This window comes from Netta rufina (assembly GCF_964035555.1).
Source record: "Netta rufina genome assembly, chromosome: 1".
Taxonomy (NCBI): Eukaryota; Metazoa; Chordata; class Aves; order Anseriformes; family Anatidae; genus Netta; species Netta rufina.
Window position 1 is genome coordinate 79,027,317 of NC_140123.1, and position 16,612 is coordinate 79,043,928.

The 16,612-nt window shown below is 38.6% G+C and overlaps 1 protein-coding gene across 2 annotated transcripts in view; it reads left to right on the forward strand.

Annotated features, from left to right (window-relative positions):
* Window positions 1-8,245: 8,245 nt before the first annotated feature.
* The window catches only part of GLRA2 (glycine receptor alpha 2), a gene marked incomplete at both ends in the record, with an annotated part of 128,339 nt that continues 119,972 nt past the window's right edge, over window positions 8,246-16,612 (forward strand). For both annotated transcript variants that reach the window (XM_084306171.1, XM_084306170.1), the window contains 2 exons: window positions 8,246-8,313; window positions 10,555-10,688. In XM_084306171.1, coding sequence (XP_084162297.1) covers window positions 8,246-8,313; window positions 10,555-10,688 — 202 coding nt within the window. The remainder of the gene's footprint in view (window positions 8,314-10,554; window positions 10,689-16,612) is intronic.

The following is a 16,612-nucleotide window of genomic DNA, read 5'->3' on the forward strand; positions in this document are numbered from 1 at the left end:
GAGATCCCCCCTGCTCAAGCAGGATCACCCAGACCATGTTACACACGATGGCATCCAGGCAGGTCTTGAATATCTCAAAAAAAGGTGACTCCACAGCCCCTCTGGGCAGTCTGTCCAGTGCTCTGTCACCCTCTATTTCTATTTTCTATTTCTATTTCTCTTTCTAAGTTGGAAGAGACCTCAAGATCACCAAGTCCAACCTCTGACCTAACGCTAACAGTCCCCACTAAACCATATCCCTGAGCTCTACATCTAAACATCTTTTAAAGACCTCCAGTGATGGTGACTCCACCACTTCCCCGGGCAGCCCGTTCCAATGCCTCACAACCTTTTCGGTAAAGAAGTTCTTCCTAACATCCAACCTAAAACTCCCCTGGTGCAACTTAAGCCCATTCCCCCTCGTCCAGTCACCAGGCACGTGGGAGAACAGACCAACCCCCACCTTGCTACAGCCTCCTTTAAGGTACCTGTAGAGGGCGATAAGGTCACCCCTGAGCCTCCCCTTCTCCAGGCTGAACAAGCCCAGCTCCCTCAGCTGCTCCTTGTAAGACTTGTTCTCCAGACCCCTCACCAGCTTGGTCGCCCTCCTCTGTGCTCGCTCGAGCACCTCGATGTCCTTCTTGTAGTGAGGGGCCCAAAACTGAACACAGTACTTGAGGTGTGGCCTCACCAGAGCTGAGTACAGGGGGACGATCACCTCCCTAGCCCTGCTGGCCACACTGTTTCTTATACAAGCCAGGATGCTGTTGGCCTTCTTGGCCACCTGAGCACACTGCTGGCTCATATTCAGCCAACTATCAATCAATACTCCCAGGTCCTTCTCCGCCAGGCAGCTTTCCAACCACTCATCTCCCAGCCTGTAGCTCTGCTTGGGGTTGTTGTGCCCCAGGTGCAGACACTTGGCCTTGTTGAACTTCATACAGTTGGCCTCAGCCGATCGGTCCAGCCTATCCAGTTCACAGTAAATTCTAAGTAAAGTCTATACAGATCACAGTAAAGAAGTTCTTCCTCATATGGCAATGAAAGCTCCTGTGTTTCAATTTATATCCATGACCCCTTGTCCTATTGCTGGCCACCACTGAGAAGAGTTTGGCCCCATCCACTTCACATTGTTCCCTCAGGTATTTGTAGAGGTTGATCTGATCCCCTCTCAATCTCCTTTCTAGACTAAACAGGCCCAGCTTGTTCAGTCTTTCCTCGTAGCACAGATGCTCCAATCCCTTAATCATCTTCATGGCTCTGTGCTGGACCCTCTCTAGAAGTTCTATGTCCCTCTTGTACTAATGAAGTAGACAAAGGAAGTGGACAGGAGAATGTATTTACAATAAACTTATCAAGTATGGGTTCATACACAGCAAATGTAAAAATAATGTAATTCACACCATTGATCATTCATTTTAGTGGCCTCGCATAGCAACCTCAGTTTGCATGTGACTTATTTTGCAGAAATTTTAATTAAAGATGTTTACGTTCCATTGAGATTAAAACAAGAATACATGGGAAGAATTGTAAAATATTTTCATGTAGCAATAGTGTCTTAGGGAAGGTAATGCAAAGCCCAGACACACAGAGAGGAACAAAAAATTACTTCACAAACACACTTAACAATACTTTGAATGTAACTATGCAGAAGTAAACAATGTAATTTGCTGTTTATACTTTTCCTGGACTGTATAAAAACAACAACAACAACAACAACAACAACAACGAAACAGGCAATGGATAGCACCCTGTTAATTCGTGCCACTTTCTCTGCCTTCTGGCTGTCACAAACTAAAGCATAAACTAAAGCAGCACAGTGCAGAGAGGGAGAAATTCACTGCTGGAACAGGTCTCAAACTGCTTCTGGCTACTGGAGTCCCTTCCAATAACCCAGCAAGTATTTCCAAGTAAGGAAATTCTGGATTCACAAGAAAGATTTTTAAAAACAATTTTAAAATCAGTTTAAGAGTGATTTTTGGTCATTAGTAGAGGCTGCCTTTGGTGGAAGTGTTCTCTTTGAATACTTTCTTGAAGCCTGTGATATGTAATGCATCCATAATTTAAGTTATAAATGACACCTAAGAGCTATCAGTGATTCAGAGTCATATCTATAGTTCCAGGAGGCAATATGAAATGCAGGATAAGATCAATATTGTGATGTTTCTGAGTAGATTTTTTTTTCCTATTGGATATCTGCCTGTGCCTTCCAGTATGAACCACAAAAGAAGGTCAAGGACTGAATTAGTACCTCTTGTTAACCTTCCCTCCTCCTACTGCTCCCCAAGATAAGGAGATTTGAACTGGTTCATGTGTATATAACTATATTCATATTTGTCCTTATTTTCTATGTTATCCTACTCTAAATACCAGATGTTTTCATTTTATTGGTATGAAATGCTCGTGTATACTGTAATGGCTTCACTGGTACCACACCAGAAGCAAAGTGTTATCAGTCACTTAAACAGGCCTTGTAGCACAGAAAGCTCTTGGAAAAAGCACTAATTTGATGGCAATGCCAGAAAAACAAGGGTTGAACCCACTTGATCTGACTGTTAAAACTGAACTAAATCCCTAATGACACTGTGAAACTGTCACACCTTGAATAGAGAACACATTTTCGAATGAGATTTGGGGCGTTCTATTTTTTCTATCTTTATTGTGTTTAAAAAAAAATAAAAATCACACTAGGAACTGGTATTGTAAAGACAGGATGGGATGGGATGGGATGGGATGGGATAGGATAGGATAGGATAGGATAGGATAGGATAGGATAGGATAGGATAGGATAGGATAGGATAGGATAGGGCAGGGCAAAATGGTTCCAGTCAGAAGATACCTACAAAGATCAACTGTCAGACTGCTTTGGGCCTGGCTCAAAGTTTAAACATATTCAAATACCTCTTGAATGGGTATGGGGCATCAGGCACCTCACTGGGAAGCCTGTTCCAGTGTCTAACTACGCTCTCAGTAAAGAGGCTTTTCCTAATGTCGAATCTGAACCTCCCTTGACGCAGCTTTGAGCCATTCCCACATATTCTGTTCCAAGAAAAGATGAGCACCTCCCTCACCACTTCCGCTCCTCAAGATGCTGCAGAGAGCAGTGAGGTTGCCTCTTGGCAAAACTCCAAAACTATAGGCACATCCAAGCGTCTTCAGCCTCTCCTCACAAGACATGTCTTCCAGCCCTTTTAGCGGCTTTTTGACCCCCTATGGATTCTTTCAAGTATCTTAAAATCATTTTAAAATTGTAGAGCCCAGCACTGCTCATAATATTCAAGGTGACACTGCACCAGAGCTAAATATGTTCTTGTTGAATTTCAAGCTACTGCTAATGGCCCAAAAGTCCAATATATCTGGATTCTTCTGCAGGGCCTCTTGTCCCTTCAGACAGTCAATAGCACCTCCCAACACAGAATTGTCAGTAAATTTACAAAGGATGCATTCAACTCCTGTATCCAGATCACTGATAAAAATGTTTAACAGAACTGGCCCAGAGTGAACCTGGGGGGACACTGCTGGCAACCGGTCATTAGCCAGATGTAGCCCCCTTCAGTACAACTGCTTGAGCTCTGCCATTCAGCCAGTTCTTCTCCTAGTGACGCATGAATGTGTTCGTCCCAAAGTTGGCCACTTTTTCCAGGACTCTTGCTAAAATCCAGAAAAATTACATCCTCCACCTTTCCTTCTTCCACTAGGTGGCTGATCTTATCATGGAAGAGTATCAAATTAGTAGATAAATATGTCTATATATTCTGTATTCTGTATATTCTCAAACTTTCAGAAGGCACAATTCACATACAGGAATTGAAGTCAGTACAAATAATATATTTATTATATTTAATTGTATTTAAAATAAAATTACTATAACCTCTTTCCATCTATGCTTATTATTTAAAAGGAAAAATATGTAATAGAGAACAATAAGAACTTTCTATCTTTTAAAAAGTTTAATAAGACTCAGGCAATTAATAAAAAAAAAAAAGAGAAAGAAGGATGTAAAAATATTTTGAATATATGCAAAATGGAGCTGTATTGACAAATGGTGTGTTAGAGCTGTTAATGTCAGATTTTAAAAAAATGCTTGAAATACGTAATTTTACTTTATATTGAACAGCTGAACAAACAGCTATTACATTGGCCTAATATAAACAAGGGTATTATTATCATTGTTCGATAGAGACTTTTTACTAATACAATTCTTAAAGAGAAACAGGATTTGCTTACCTTTTTTGGTCTTTTACATAATTTGTTACAGTAAAGTTTGAAAAACAGGGCAGTTGTTTTCTTCTCCCTAGTTTGTCATTTGTCAGACATGTTAGATTACCTTCATTTTTTTATTTTTATTTTTATTTATTTTTATTTTTTTCCCTCCACTATAATTGCACCTTTTACATAGGATGTACTCTTTATTAATTTATGTTTGGCAGTATATTGAAATACACTAGGTCTTGTTAACAAACATCCAGCAATTATGATAATCTGACATGCCATTTTGAAAGTTATATTGAATTTTCTCTTCTTATGGACACTAATTGCATATTTGAAGTGATGGATTTTGTTCCTTCAGAAGCATGCTCCTGGATAACTTATTTATCATAATTTGAGAAAGTGGTATGACCTTATTTCTTCTGTTTCTTAGGTTTCCAAAAATGCACACACAATACAAACAAATATAAATCATGTGCCATCAATTAACTGTTATAAAACCATTTACATGGAAAAAGGGTGATTCTGTTCTATTTTCTGCTCAGCAGTTAGTGCTTAAGAAACTCAGGTAGAATAGAGAGGTGATTGAATTAGTTCATACTCAACATAATATATCATATTTAGTACCCTTATTAATCTTTAGTATATTCCTGGGGAACTGTAAGGATGCATTATTTAGCATCTTCACTGGAAGAACAGCACTTTCCTCTCATCTTTCTTCACATTCCCGTGCCATGTTACTACACACTCACCCTCCCTGGCTCCCCCATCCTGCATGGGAGTCCTTGACTCCCATTCATTTGCCACACTTCTGCTGTCAAAAATGTGTTGTGGGAGATAACAGATGAGTGACACTGGAAAGAATCACAACTGTGCAACAGGACATACACAGCTCATATAGAAACTGCTGCATTTTGATGGCTCTGGCTCTTGAGGAGGAAGGGGACCTGGGAAGGTGCTGCGGACATCTAGGCAGTTATTTCCCCGAACCTGTACAGCTGTAGCTTATTCCTCACAATTGGCTGTGCATTATATAGATACTACTTAATTGTGGATGAATGGCAACTCATAGACTTTAGAAATGCTTTAGAGACTCTTTAGAGTCAGAATCAGGACAAGGCTGATGCTGGAAGGCTGACCTCTGGAGTTCACCTGCTCCAAGCCCTGCCCAAGCAGGGACACCCAGAACAGGCTGCCCAGGCCCATCTCCAGGTGGCTTTTGGACATCTTCAAGGAGGAGACCCCACAGCCTCCTACACAGCTGTACCAGTGCTCTATCACCTGCACAGCACAGAAGTGCTACCTGGTGCTCAGAGGGAGCCTCCTGTGCTCCAGTTTGTGCCCAGTGCCTCTTGTCCTGGCACTGGGCACCACTGAGAAGAGCCTGGCTCTGTCTTCACTGCACCCTCCCTTTTGTTTTTATAGACATTGATGAGATTCTTCTGAGCCTCCTCCTTTCCAGGCTGAACAGGTTGTTCCTTAAGTTAGTAAATCCCCGTTTTCAAGCATGTATTAAATTTTGTTTGGTACTTCCATGCAACTACCATGTTGATTAACATGTCACTGAAGCCTCTAGGCACTGGGAGGTGTCAGGAATGATGGAGCAGGTACCCCAGATTCTGATTACTACATCATGTAATAAACATCTCATCATGTTTTTACAACCCCCATCCCAATTAAGGGCAGGTTATTTTGAAGCACTTCCTGATATATATATATATATATTTAGCTTCGGGATACAGTTATTTAGCATTTCAAATAACTGTGAAGAGTAGAAAATAGTTGCTAGCAGCTAAATCTTGGAAAGCAGACTTTCAAGTAGGTTTTCTCCAGTTAAAAAAAAACTTTTAAAATGTTTAGCTACTTTTTCCAACAACAAAAAAAAAAGGTAATGGACATTTATAGGTCTTTAAAAGCATGTCGTATCACAAGATCCATGCGAACAGCACCATCTGAAAGATACCTGCTGTATTCAGTGATTCCTGCAATGGGAACTCTGCATGCATTCCTGAGATTCCCCATACTTTTAAGCAGGTGGCAGTGTCGGTTAAAGAGACATAGTTTTTTCCTGCAGCCGATAGAGATTGTTGCTTTCCAATTTCTCGATTTATCTTAACCAAAGGTAACAATATATAGCACCATTACTGGGTTCCTACCCAGATAAGGAGAGGAAAAAATTTTGAAAAGAATGTCTTTGTTGACTCAAAACTATTTTATTGTTTCCAGATGTAGCTTTGTGAGCTTCATTCCTCAGAATGAGACACTGCAGTAAGAGAAATAACTCTTCTTTAATACCACGTTAGCATGAAGAACTATCTTCTGATGAGGTTAGAAGACGTCGTAGTGCAGTGATTCAGCATCAACTCAGTATCTACCATTAAATGTTGATAGTTACAATAAATGAAAACTTTTTTTTTCTTTTTTTTTTTTCTGTTGGACCTTCCATTATGGTACTAACAATAACTTGGCAGGCAAGGCAATAAGGATTACACTTAGATTTGCATGTTTGGACTGCTTTTTCTATTTATTTTTTGCATAATATGTTATGTTATCTACCATTTGAACCTATGAATACCTAGCAAGGTATGTATTTTTTTCAGACATGTCCTACAGTATTAAACTAAAATAAACAAAATGCAATAACCGAGTTTCATTTAATGAACAGTAAGTGGCTTTGATCTCTTGCTAATGTGTGAACACAGCAAGTACTGTTCAGAAGACATTTTTGACTATGACTCCAAGCATGGTAAAAGTTATCTGTCATGAAGTGGTAGTTTGTTTTTTTTTTTTTTTTTTTGCCTGGAGATATGTGAAATGTGTGTGTGTGTGTGTGTGTGAATTTTGTGGAAACAAAACAGTGTTCAAGCGGACAGGTTTTCTGGTGGGAGAAAAACAGCTGGACCTCCAACTGGAGAATGAAGAGTAATTTATTTTGTGCATGCTGGCTAGGGGGAAAAGACCGCTTGTAATTATTTTCCATGAATTGCTTTTCAGGTCGTTTAAGCAGATTTGATGCCGATTCAGGGAAAGTTTAGGATTTTCCTGCAGGAACCACCTGAGCTGACGCGGGGGCACGCAGCTCCCCCTCAGGGCGGTGCACAGGACACGGTGAGCGGGCTGCAGGCAGGGATAACAACGCGGGCAGCTGAGGCAAGGCAGCATTTCACGCTCCCCCACCGCCACCCCAGCGCCCAGTCCCCCTTCACACCCTCAGGGACCCTCCCGGACCCCACGGGGGCCGCTCTGCCTCCTGCCCACCCTCAGCCCCTGAGGCACGGTGCCGCGACATGGCGGCCCCCCCACTCCCCCCCAAAAGGCGCTCACCCCTCTTCGCCCCCTCCCCACCCGAAAGGCCGCCAGGCGCATGCGCGGCGACGGGCGCGGAGCTGTCCGAGTGCTGAATCCCCAGCGCCTCATTCCGGCACAGGCGCCGGGGTGCCCCGCAGCCCCCCGCCCTCCTCCTCCTCCTCCTCCTTCATCCACCCACCCAGCCCTCCGTCCCTCCATCCCTCCTTCCACCCGTCCCACCCTCCCTGCCGACAGAGGGGAGAAGCAGACCGAGCCACTAGCCCCGCCACCGTTCCTAAATACTACTTTCCAAAGCAAAAAGGGGGAATAAAACACACCGGCAACAGACCGCTCGCAGCGCTGCTCCCCTGTGCGTGATGCTCTGTGGGTAGTGGGGTTTCCTCTTTCCTCTCCTTTTCATTTTTTTTTTCTTCCTCTCTCTCTTTTTTTTTTTTTTTTTTTTTTTTTTTTTCCCCTTTCTCCCTCACCCACTAAAATCAAGGCGAGGGAGCGACCAGGTCTGATGCTTTGTCTCCTTTGTGTTGGCTGCTGGAGATGAGCCTAGGCTTGACCTGACCATGATTCCAAGGACTGGCACTTCTTTTTTACCCCCAGTTTGTAGAGATCCAGACCTTCTCTTCCCGACTGCCAAGAAAAATAAACTATTGCTGAATTGGGGAATCTAGGCAGCACCAGCATACTTTTTCCCTGCATCTCTCTGGAATCGTTTCTGGGATATTTTCCAAAATCACCACTGAAAGCAGGAGGAATGAACCGGCAGCTAGTGAAAATTTTGACAACCTTGTTTGCATTTTTCTTAGAGACAAACCACTTCAGGTAGGTGATATGGTTCTATGTGATGATATTTTTCAGAGGTTATGGAAATCATAACTATAAAGAAACTACGTGACATTAACCTAGTTTGTTTTGCTGTATTGAGAGTATTTCATGTTCATTCTGTATAGGCTATCCCTTTTACACTCAGACTCGTTGCTTGGTAACAAACACCAAAAAATCAAGTTTGGGTGATCTATTTTCCATTTCTCTGATTGAAAAATGTACATTGTTACTGATTATCAGTATAGCAAAAAGCAGTTCCTTCAGTTTTTCTTCTGAATTTAATCTCTGCTCCCACCAGAGGTTATGTAGGAAGTTGCTTCGGTTCCCTCCTCTTCATGCTCTGGAAATGACTGAATCAGTTTTGTCAGGGACATGGTTATTTGAAATTAGAGAGCCAGCCCTCTGATTTTGGGAAAACCCTGGGTTAGACCAGTACTATGCTAACTTAAAGTATCAGTACATATGACTGTTGCTTTTTCTTTTTTTTTTTTTTTTTTTTTTTTTTTTTAATGTTTTATAAGCTTTTGCTTTAGCTATTGACTTTTTGCGGTACAAGGCAAACAGGTCAGTTTTATTAGCCAAAACACCATTTCATCTGAGATTCATTATTATAATATACACAGCTGTGTATCTATATGTACATGTATAAAGTGTATTTATATGCATAATGATGTATATATACAGTGACAGAATGAAATAATGATTATATTCATGAGTTCGCATACACGAGATCACAACACAACTTATAACTAGTGGATTCAGAATGAAAACAGAAGTAATTTGTATAGGATCATCCCAGATAAGTGCACTAGATTAATCTTCCAGTTTTTATTATCTTAACTGAATATTTCTGTGATTTAAGATGGAAATATTATCTATTTTGTATTAAAAAATTAAAGTTGTTGAGTTACATGTCACTGACAAAAGCAAAAAGAAGCAACTGCCCTCTGTATATGGAACCTGAAAAAAGCAGGGAATCACACCTCAAGAATTTACTATCATTGCTTTTGAACAGTTTTGATTTTTTTATAAAGAGGTAAAAGATTTAATATTTGCTTTTAATTTCAGTTGTTCACTTGTATATCTATTTTGTTTATACTTACATGTAGATGCACAAAAAACTGAGTAGTTCCCTTTGGGTAGATATTTAAATAGTGAATGGTTCAGATGGAGATAGAATTACTTTTTGTATAGCTGAAAGACTGTATTGAAACATAGATACTATTGAAACATAGATACTATGACATTTAGGAATAAAGATAATACTATTTATGATAAAATCTGTGCCCCTGCACACCAAATATTATTATTTCATTATAGTTTCTTTTCCCCTTTGAATGACCTGGGGAAACTCGTGAATTCTCTTGTTTTGAAATACCCGAGGTGCTTGCAATATGTAATATGTTATGTGCAGAAAGTTTCACATGCATGATATGGTACCAGAAGTTTGCTCTTAAAACCTGAAAACAGAAATGTGTTCTAAGAGCTTGCATATAAATACCAGCTGGTGATAATATTGATCATTTTTATAATTTGATGTTCATTGGTAAACAAAACAAAACAGAAGTAAAGTAAACTAAAGAAAAACCCTGCTAATATCAGATATGACTGACTGAAACCTTTTTGCCCTTTTGGGGAAGAATCCAGATATTCATTAGCATGATTTCAGTCTTCTTTGGGTGACATTTGTAAAGAACATTTAAAAAATAATAATAAATCTATACCATTTCCAGTAAAAGCAAACAAACAAACAAACAAACATATTTTTCAGTGTTGCTTGGTGAGTGTTGCCAGCTATTGTTTGGAATTTTAAGACTACCTTAAATCAGTGTTAACATATATGCATTTTAACTGCTTACATACAATTAAAACAATGATATGAAATAGATATCGAAGTCCCTGTGTGATTGTTCTATACATTAAGACAAATAGTAAACTCTATCTTCTAAACTCTTAAAGCTCTAATAAATTTCCTAAAGCTGAGGTTTTTGTTTGTTTGTTTATTTGTTTGTTTTTTTGTGTGTGTGAAGAGCAAGTTGTGTCCATGCATACTACCTGAAGCTCATTTTTATTTCTAGACTAAAGTTTTCTGATGAAAAATAGTCTATATTGCTCTATAAAAATATTAATCATTACATTCACTGGATTGATACAATTTTATTTAGTGCTAGAATTTCTTCATGACTTGAATGAAACACTAGCTAAATAGTAGCTAATGGTGGCTAATAATTTATTTAGGACGACTTTCTGTAAAGAACATGATTCAAGATCTGGAAAATCCCCCTCACAGACCCTGTCTCCTTCAGATTTTTTGGACAAGTTGATGGGAAGGACATCGGGGTATGATGCTAGAATCAGACCAAATTTTAAAGGTAAGTTTTTTAAAACTGCTGATAAATTAATTGTTTACCTTTTGGTCAAAATGTAGTTTTAAGGGTGTTACGTCTGGGTTTTTATTCTCTTTTCAATAACTTCAGCTTTCTAGTGTGATATTGTCATGGAGATCAGTCATTCCAATGGAATACTGGAGGAACAGTGTGGGTGATAAGGGTACAGAGCTTGAAAACCCTCTTTTCAAATTTACCTGTACATGACAATAATACTTAGGTGCCGGAGGTTGTTTTTGAAGATCTTACTAATTCCACATAGAAATAAGATTCCAGGTCCCTCTCTAAAAACAATTGAGATGCCTGAAAATTTTAAGTCATGAAGAGCCTATCTTCAATATTTCCATGATGAATTGTGGTCTTCTTTATAGCAGGCTTCTTCTTCTTCTTTCTGAAAAAAAATGGTCTATGCTTGTGTTCAACTTGAAGAAAGTAAAATCTTCTTCCCCAAAACAGGGAGGTAGAATTCAGGGTATGCACACAACATTTATCTGGGTAACATTTTTAAGAATCAGTTTTTCAGGATCCATACAAACTTGCAAAAACATATTCTGTTTGGGGAATTTCCATGACTTCCCCCTCTTCCCCCTTTTCTTCCAAAATTTTGACTGAGTTGAGGAGAATCACAACCACTATTCCAGAAGGCTGTGGACTGGAGGCCTCATTTGCAATCATTACTATCAGAGCACGTTTTCCTTGCTGTAAACCTTTAAATCCTGGTGGAAATGAACAAAGAATGTCTTTTGGCTTCAAATGAAGAGAGTCTGGAGACAAGTTTTCATTGTAAATATTTAACGTTTTTGGAGAGCTCTCTCATACCACCCAAACAGGCTCTTCTAAGCCAAGTCTAAGCTTGGAATGTAGTTCTACTTTGAAAATTAATAAAACTATTATTTCCTCTACAAATCTGGTGCCAAAGTACATTTGCACTCGTATCTATTGGCTTTGTTGACCAAAATGCACGTTTTTCTATACTGATCTTTGTTAGCGGTGCTGTGAACACTGATAACAAGTGAAATAATCATTTCTTAGCCAGCAAATGAACCGTTAGGAAAAAAGGAGCTCACATGTCAATGAGGAAAGTGTTTAATTAAATTTAGATCAAAGATCATTTTCTCTCTCTTTCACATGTGCCAAGTACAAGACTTGTAATGAAATGTCTTTTTTGACTGCTTACCAGTGAGGAGGACTCTAGTTTGACTTTCAGATAGAAAGGTTTTAAATTAATAAAACTTTAGTCAGCCGAGTTTTAATTTCAGAATAGTTTTCAAAATGTTTATTGAGTCCCTGAATTGGGGTCCACATTGGCTTGTAGTAATATTACATTAGCTTTTTACATTCATGTAATGTGTTTGCATGAATATTAGAGACGTTTCATAATGCAGATAAAGGCAGAAAATTGAGATTGTTAAGAACTTCTTCCTACCCTTTTTGTGGGATGCACAGTAAAGGAAGACTTCTGCTTCATCTCTTGTAGCTCAGGTAAAATCAGTGAGACTGGCAGTCATGTGCATAGGGCAATAAAAATATAGCTCTTTATTTCTGCCAACACATCTAAAAACATTTTGTGAAAAAGGCAGGAGAAAACAGATCCACAGCTTTGTTCCCCTGATGTTCAAGTGGGTAGAGTAGGTATGGTGTGCACAACGTAAGGTACATGCTGATCTGTTTGACAAATGCTTTTCTCCTCCAAGTCCCATAGTTCATGTTCTCAAGGTGAAGCTGCTGCCTGATGACACCTATGAGTGTTTAATATCAAAGAGTCTGGCATTTCATACATGTATACTTTCATGATGTCACTTTCTAGTGCGGTGTGGTACTTTGCAGCAGTTTGAACTGACAAACAGATCTGTATTTTTTCATAACTTCACATCTCTGAGCTCTCAGTGGTGAGGGGTATAAAAGGTTTTCTTGTGAACTAGAGAGCTAAGTCATCTGGGTTTGAACTTCACAGCACAAGTGATAACCTTTTCAGCTGATAACTATTTTTATTAGTCATTATGATGCATACCTATGTTATAGTTGCCCAGGTCTTGTAGATTTTTTAAATAATAAAAAATACTTAATGTTCTGTATAACATTTTTTCCTTTTAAAGAATAAGAGCACAGCTGCAAAGAGGTCATAATAAATTTATCTTGCTTATAGTTAAGTATTATAAAGATTTATTTACTTATTTTGTACCTAATCTTTATTGTGACCTTAATACAAATTATTTCAGTTTCTAACATTTATTAGCCTGTGTGAGATTTTGTATTTTTTATTTTTTCTTTGGTGATATGCTCTGTTGTACAATCAATACTGATATTTTAAGTAACATAACTCTATTGATGTATGAGATATTAAAAGATTACCCAAGCTATAATTTTTTTTGGGGGGGGATTTTAAGGCAAGAAGTTTTAAGCATAAAAGATATCTGTGGGAAGAATAGCTTAAACTAGGGGTAAAATATCTGACTCTGCATATAGTCTGGGGTTAATATCCATTTTCTGTGACTTGCAAGAGACATTCTGCATGAAGATAATGTGTTCACTACTCATGCATTTGTCTGACTTTTTCTGCTTTAGACCAGTTATATATCTTTCTCCTAGTGCACCAGGCATTTTAAAATGTCAGAAAAGTCTGATATTCTTGGAAAGGCAACTGAGTAGAACCCATTTATCTTATACCACTGATTATAGAATAATTAAATGTATTTTTATGACTAGTCTGAATTACTGGAAAACAGAAAAAAAACAGGACCTATTTGATTATTCTGTGAAATAAAGTCTACACATTCTAAAAAGAGAGGAAAATGTTGCTTACTGGAACAAGGTGTTTTATCCAGATAAAGCATTTCATCACTAGTTACTGCTTTTGCCTAACTGCCTCTTGTGAGTTAGAACATTCAGGAAGATACTGGGAGAGCAACAGATGAATATATAAACGTTTAGACATCAAGAACACATATCACTGCTTAGTTCTTTCTATTTTTATTCTTATATCTTTTTCTTCCCAGCAGTGCTGTATAGTAAAGATCCTTTCTTTTCCTATCTTTCTCTCTTATACAACCATTGGAGAACACAAAGAATGATTTCTGGTTCTTGTTGACACAGCCTGTGGTCAGATACAGAGCAACCAGGGACTTAGAGAAACTGTCGCCCCAATGATCAGCCAGAGATGATGCTCTCAGAGATGAAGTGCCAGAATGATGCTCTCAAAATTGCCTTTCTTTAATCAGTTTGTCAGATACTTAATGCATGCTTTTCCATCTCACACTTATCTCTTATTGAATTTGAATAGCCTAATAATTTCTGTAAGGATACAGAAGGGAATACTTTTAAATGTAAATACGAAGACTACAAGCTAATACTAACTGAAGTTCCTGAGAGTCCTTCTGTTGACAGCAAAAATACACTTGGGGTCCTATGACTTGATTTGCTTTCTTTTTCAATTATAACATCAATTAAGTGTGGTTTACATAAAATAATAAAAAGTGAACCTGCATGATGTTCTTTTTGTGTGATTAATATCAACGATATATACATTTAATGGTAAAAAGCAACAACAACAAAAATCAGAGTGAAGTCTTGTACTTTCTCCATTGTTCACTTCGTTTTCCTCAACAAAACCTGAAGTAGTGCAGGGCACTTGTGTTATAGCACTAGCCAAGAATGTAGTTTTGTGATGGTAGAAAGTAGAGATGGCAAAGTGATATCATAGATTCATATATATTCACCTCAAGCTTCCTCAAGAATACTATATGCAATACCATGGTACACAGGATCAACCTACCACTTAATCACAATATGAGATGCAAAGATGATGGAAAGTCAGCTTGAATTTAAGATTCCTTGGCAAGTATTGACTTCCAGAAGATAATAAATTATGTGTTTTAATACCTTCATCTTCTAAAATCACTTAAAATCTAAAATAAGGTATAACTGATCAGACAGAGAAAACTAATTACCCATAGGCATTACTAAGTCCTTTATGCCTAATACTTTAAGAATTAAATGGCTGTCATGCACTGGAGAGAGATGGGGAATTTGTCCCCAAGATCTCCAGAAAATCTTAATAATGAGGATGAGAGTAATTTTATTTTGTATTGAGTTTAATTCTATGTTTCCAGTGCATTCTTTCCTATTAAGTCGTCCCCCCCCGGCTTTTTTTTTTTTTTTTTTCTTTCTGAAGAATATTCTGATTTTTATGGAATTAAGTGGAGATGTGTAGCAAGCGTGCCCATCAACATTATCCTCATCACTGGATGGTGCAATGCAGTGTGAACCGACTTGCTCAAAAGCTGCTGCTTTTGAACTCAGAAGTCTTATTGGAGGGATGCTGTTTGGGCATGTAGTGACTGTAGCTGTAAAAGATTAGTCTGTGATTACAGTGGTGTAATGCCATTCTCGTGCCGAGTCAGTGGGTTTACATCTGAATAATAAATGCACGGACTAAGTCATTTACTGAAAATTAGCCTGACAACTGTTACAGAAAATGGCTTATGCACTTTAATACTATAACTCCTTGGCACCAAGGGTCAGTTTTTCCCATGCATTCAAGCCTGTTGCTTGTTTGGCCCCTAAGTTGACCAACAATAAAATATTTAAAAAAGCATGAATAGAAACCACTGAATGACATTTAAGGGTGAAATGAATGACATCAGGAGTAATACATAAAAGCAGCTTCTATGTACATGCTAAGATGAGGCACTGTCTGATGATATTTACCTTAATCTAAACATATGCTTCACAATAAATACCTGTTGGAAAAATAACCTATAAATATATTAGTAGGCTGAAACATATGCATGACATAGACACGGAGCTGGCATGTTTTTTTTCTCCAGTGGTTAACAACTTTCCCAATGCCAGACTTTAGTTGGTAACAACCACTGCCCATAGCATCAGATGCAGTGAGTATTCTACATTGGGCTACTTTCTATAGAGTTGAGGCTCAAAAGGCCACATCCAGTAGAAGCTCAAATCAGAATCAGGCATGACATCGGAAAGGAAGGAAGTGTACCCTATTGATGCACATGATAGGGCATATGCAGAAGTTTTATTATAGGCAGAGGGAAGACACATGGCCAGTTTCTGGAAGCAGCCAGGCTGTTACACTCCTTAAACACAGGTTTCTTGAGATGTGTGCATATCTGTTATTAGGGAGGTATGCTTATGATTTACTTTCATCTTTGAAGCAGGCCTCTCACTGTAAAGGTGTAAAGGTAGATGCTATGTGAGATGCTATATGGGGATATCCTATCCACAGAATATCGGTGTGTTGTGTTTTTTTTTTTTTTTTTGTTTTGTTTTGTTTTGTTTTGTTTGTTTTTGGGGGGTTGTTTTGGTTTTGTTTTTAGTTGGTTGATTGGTTGATTATTTCTGTTTGTTTTATTTCTTCAACTGTAGAAATGTAGCTAAGAAATTGATGTTCTGTCACTGCTCTATATATGCATGTTTTCATGCAGAAACCTTTCCACTGCAATTATGTGAGAAACCTTTCAATTGTGTTTCTTTTATAAATCCTTGGAAAGAGGGCTATGGAAGTTGTCCTTCTCCCCATCTTTTTTAGTTTCATGTTCTTTCCCAGAACATCAGCAGGCTATGGGAATTTTATAGCTAGTTAGGTTATGTCAAGCCTACTAGACAAGTGGGGCCAGACAGCAAGCTCGGGTAGACTCCCTGACTACCTACACAGCTTATGTGTTTGCTCATTCCCTGAATCTCTTTCTGAGCTTCCTCCAAATAGCTTCCTTCCCTCCAAAGCAAGTCAGAAAGGCTGTGAGGTTGCAGCAGTGTAAACACAATGTTGCTTGACCTCCAGGCTAAGGATCTGTTCCTGGTATCTTACATTTGAAAGGTTAGCCATGGTCATTCATGTTGTGTTGGTGTGTTGCTTTTTTTCAGTACCAGTGATTTAATTAAGAGGT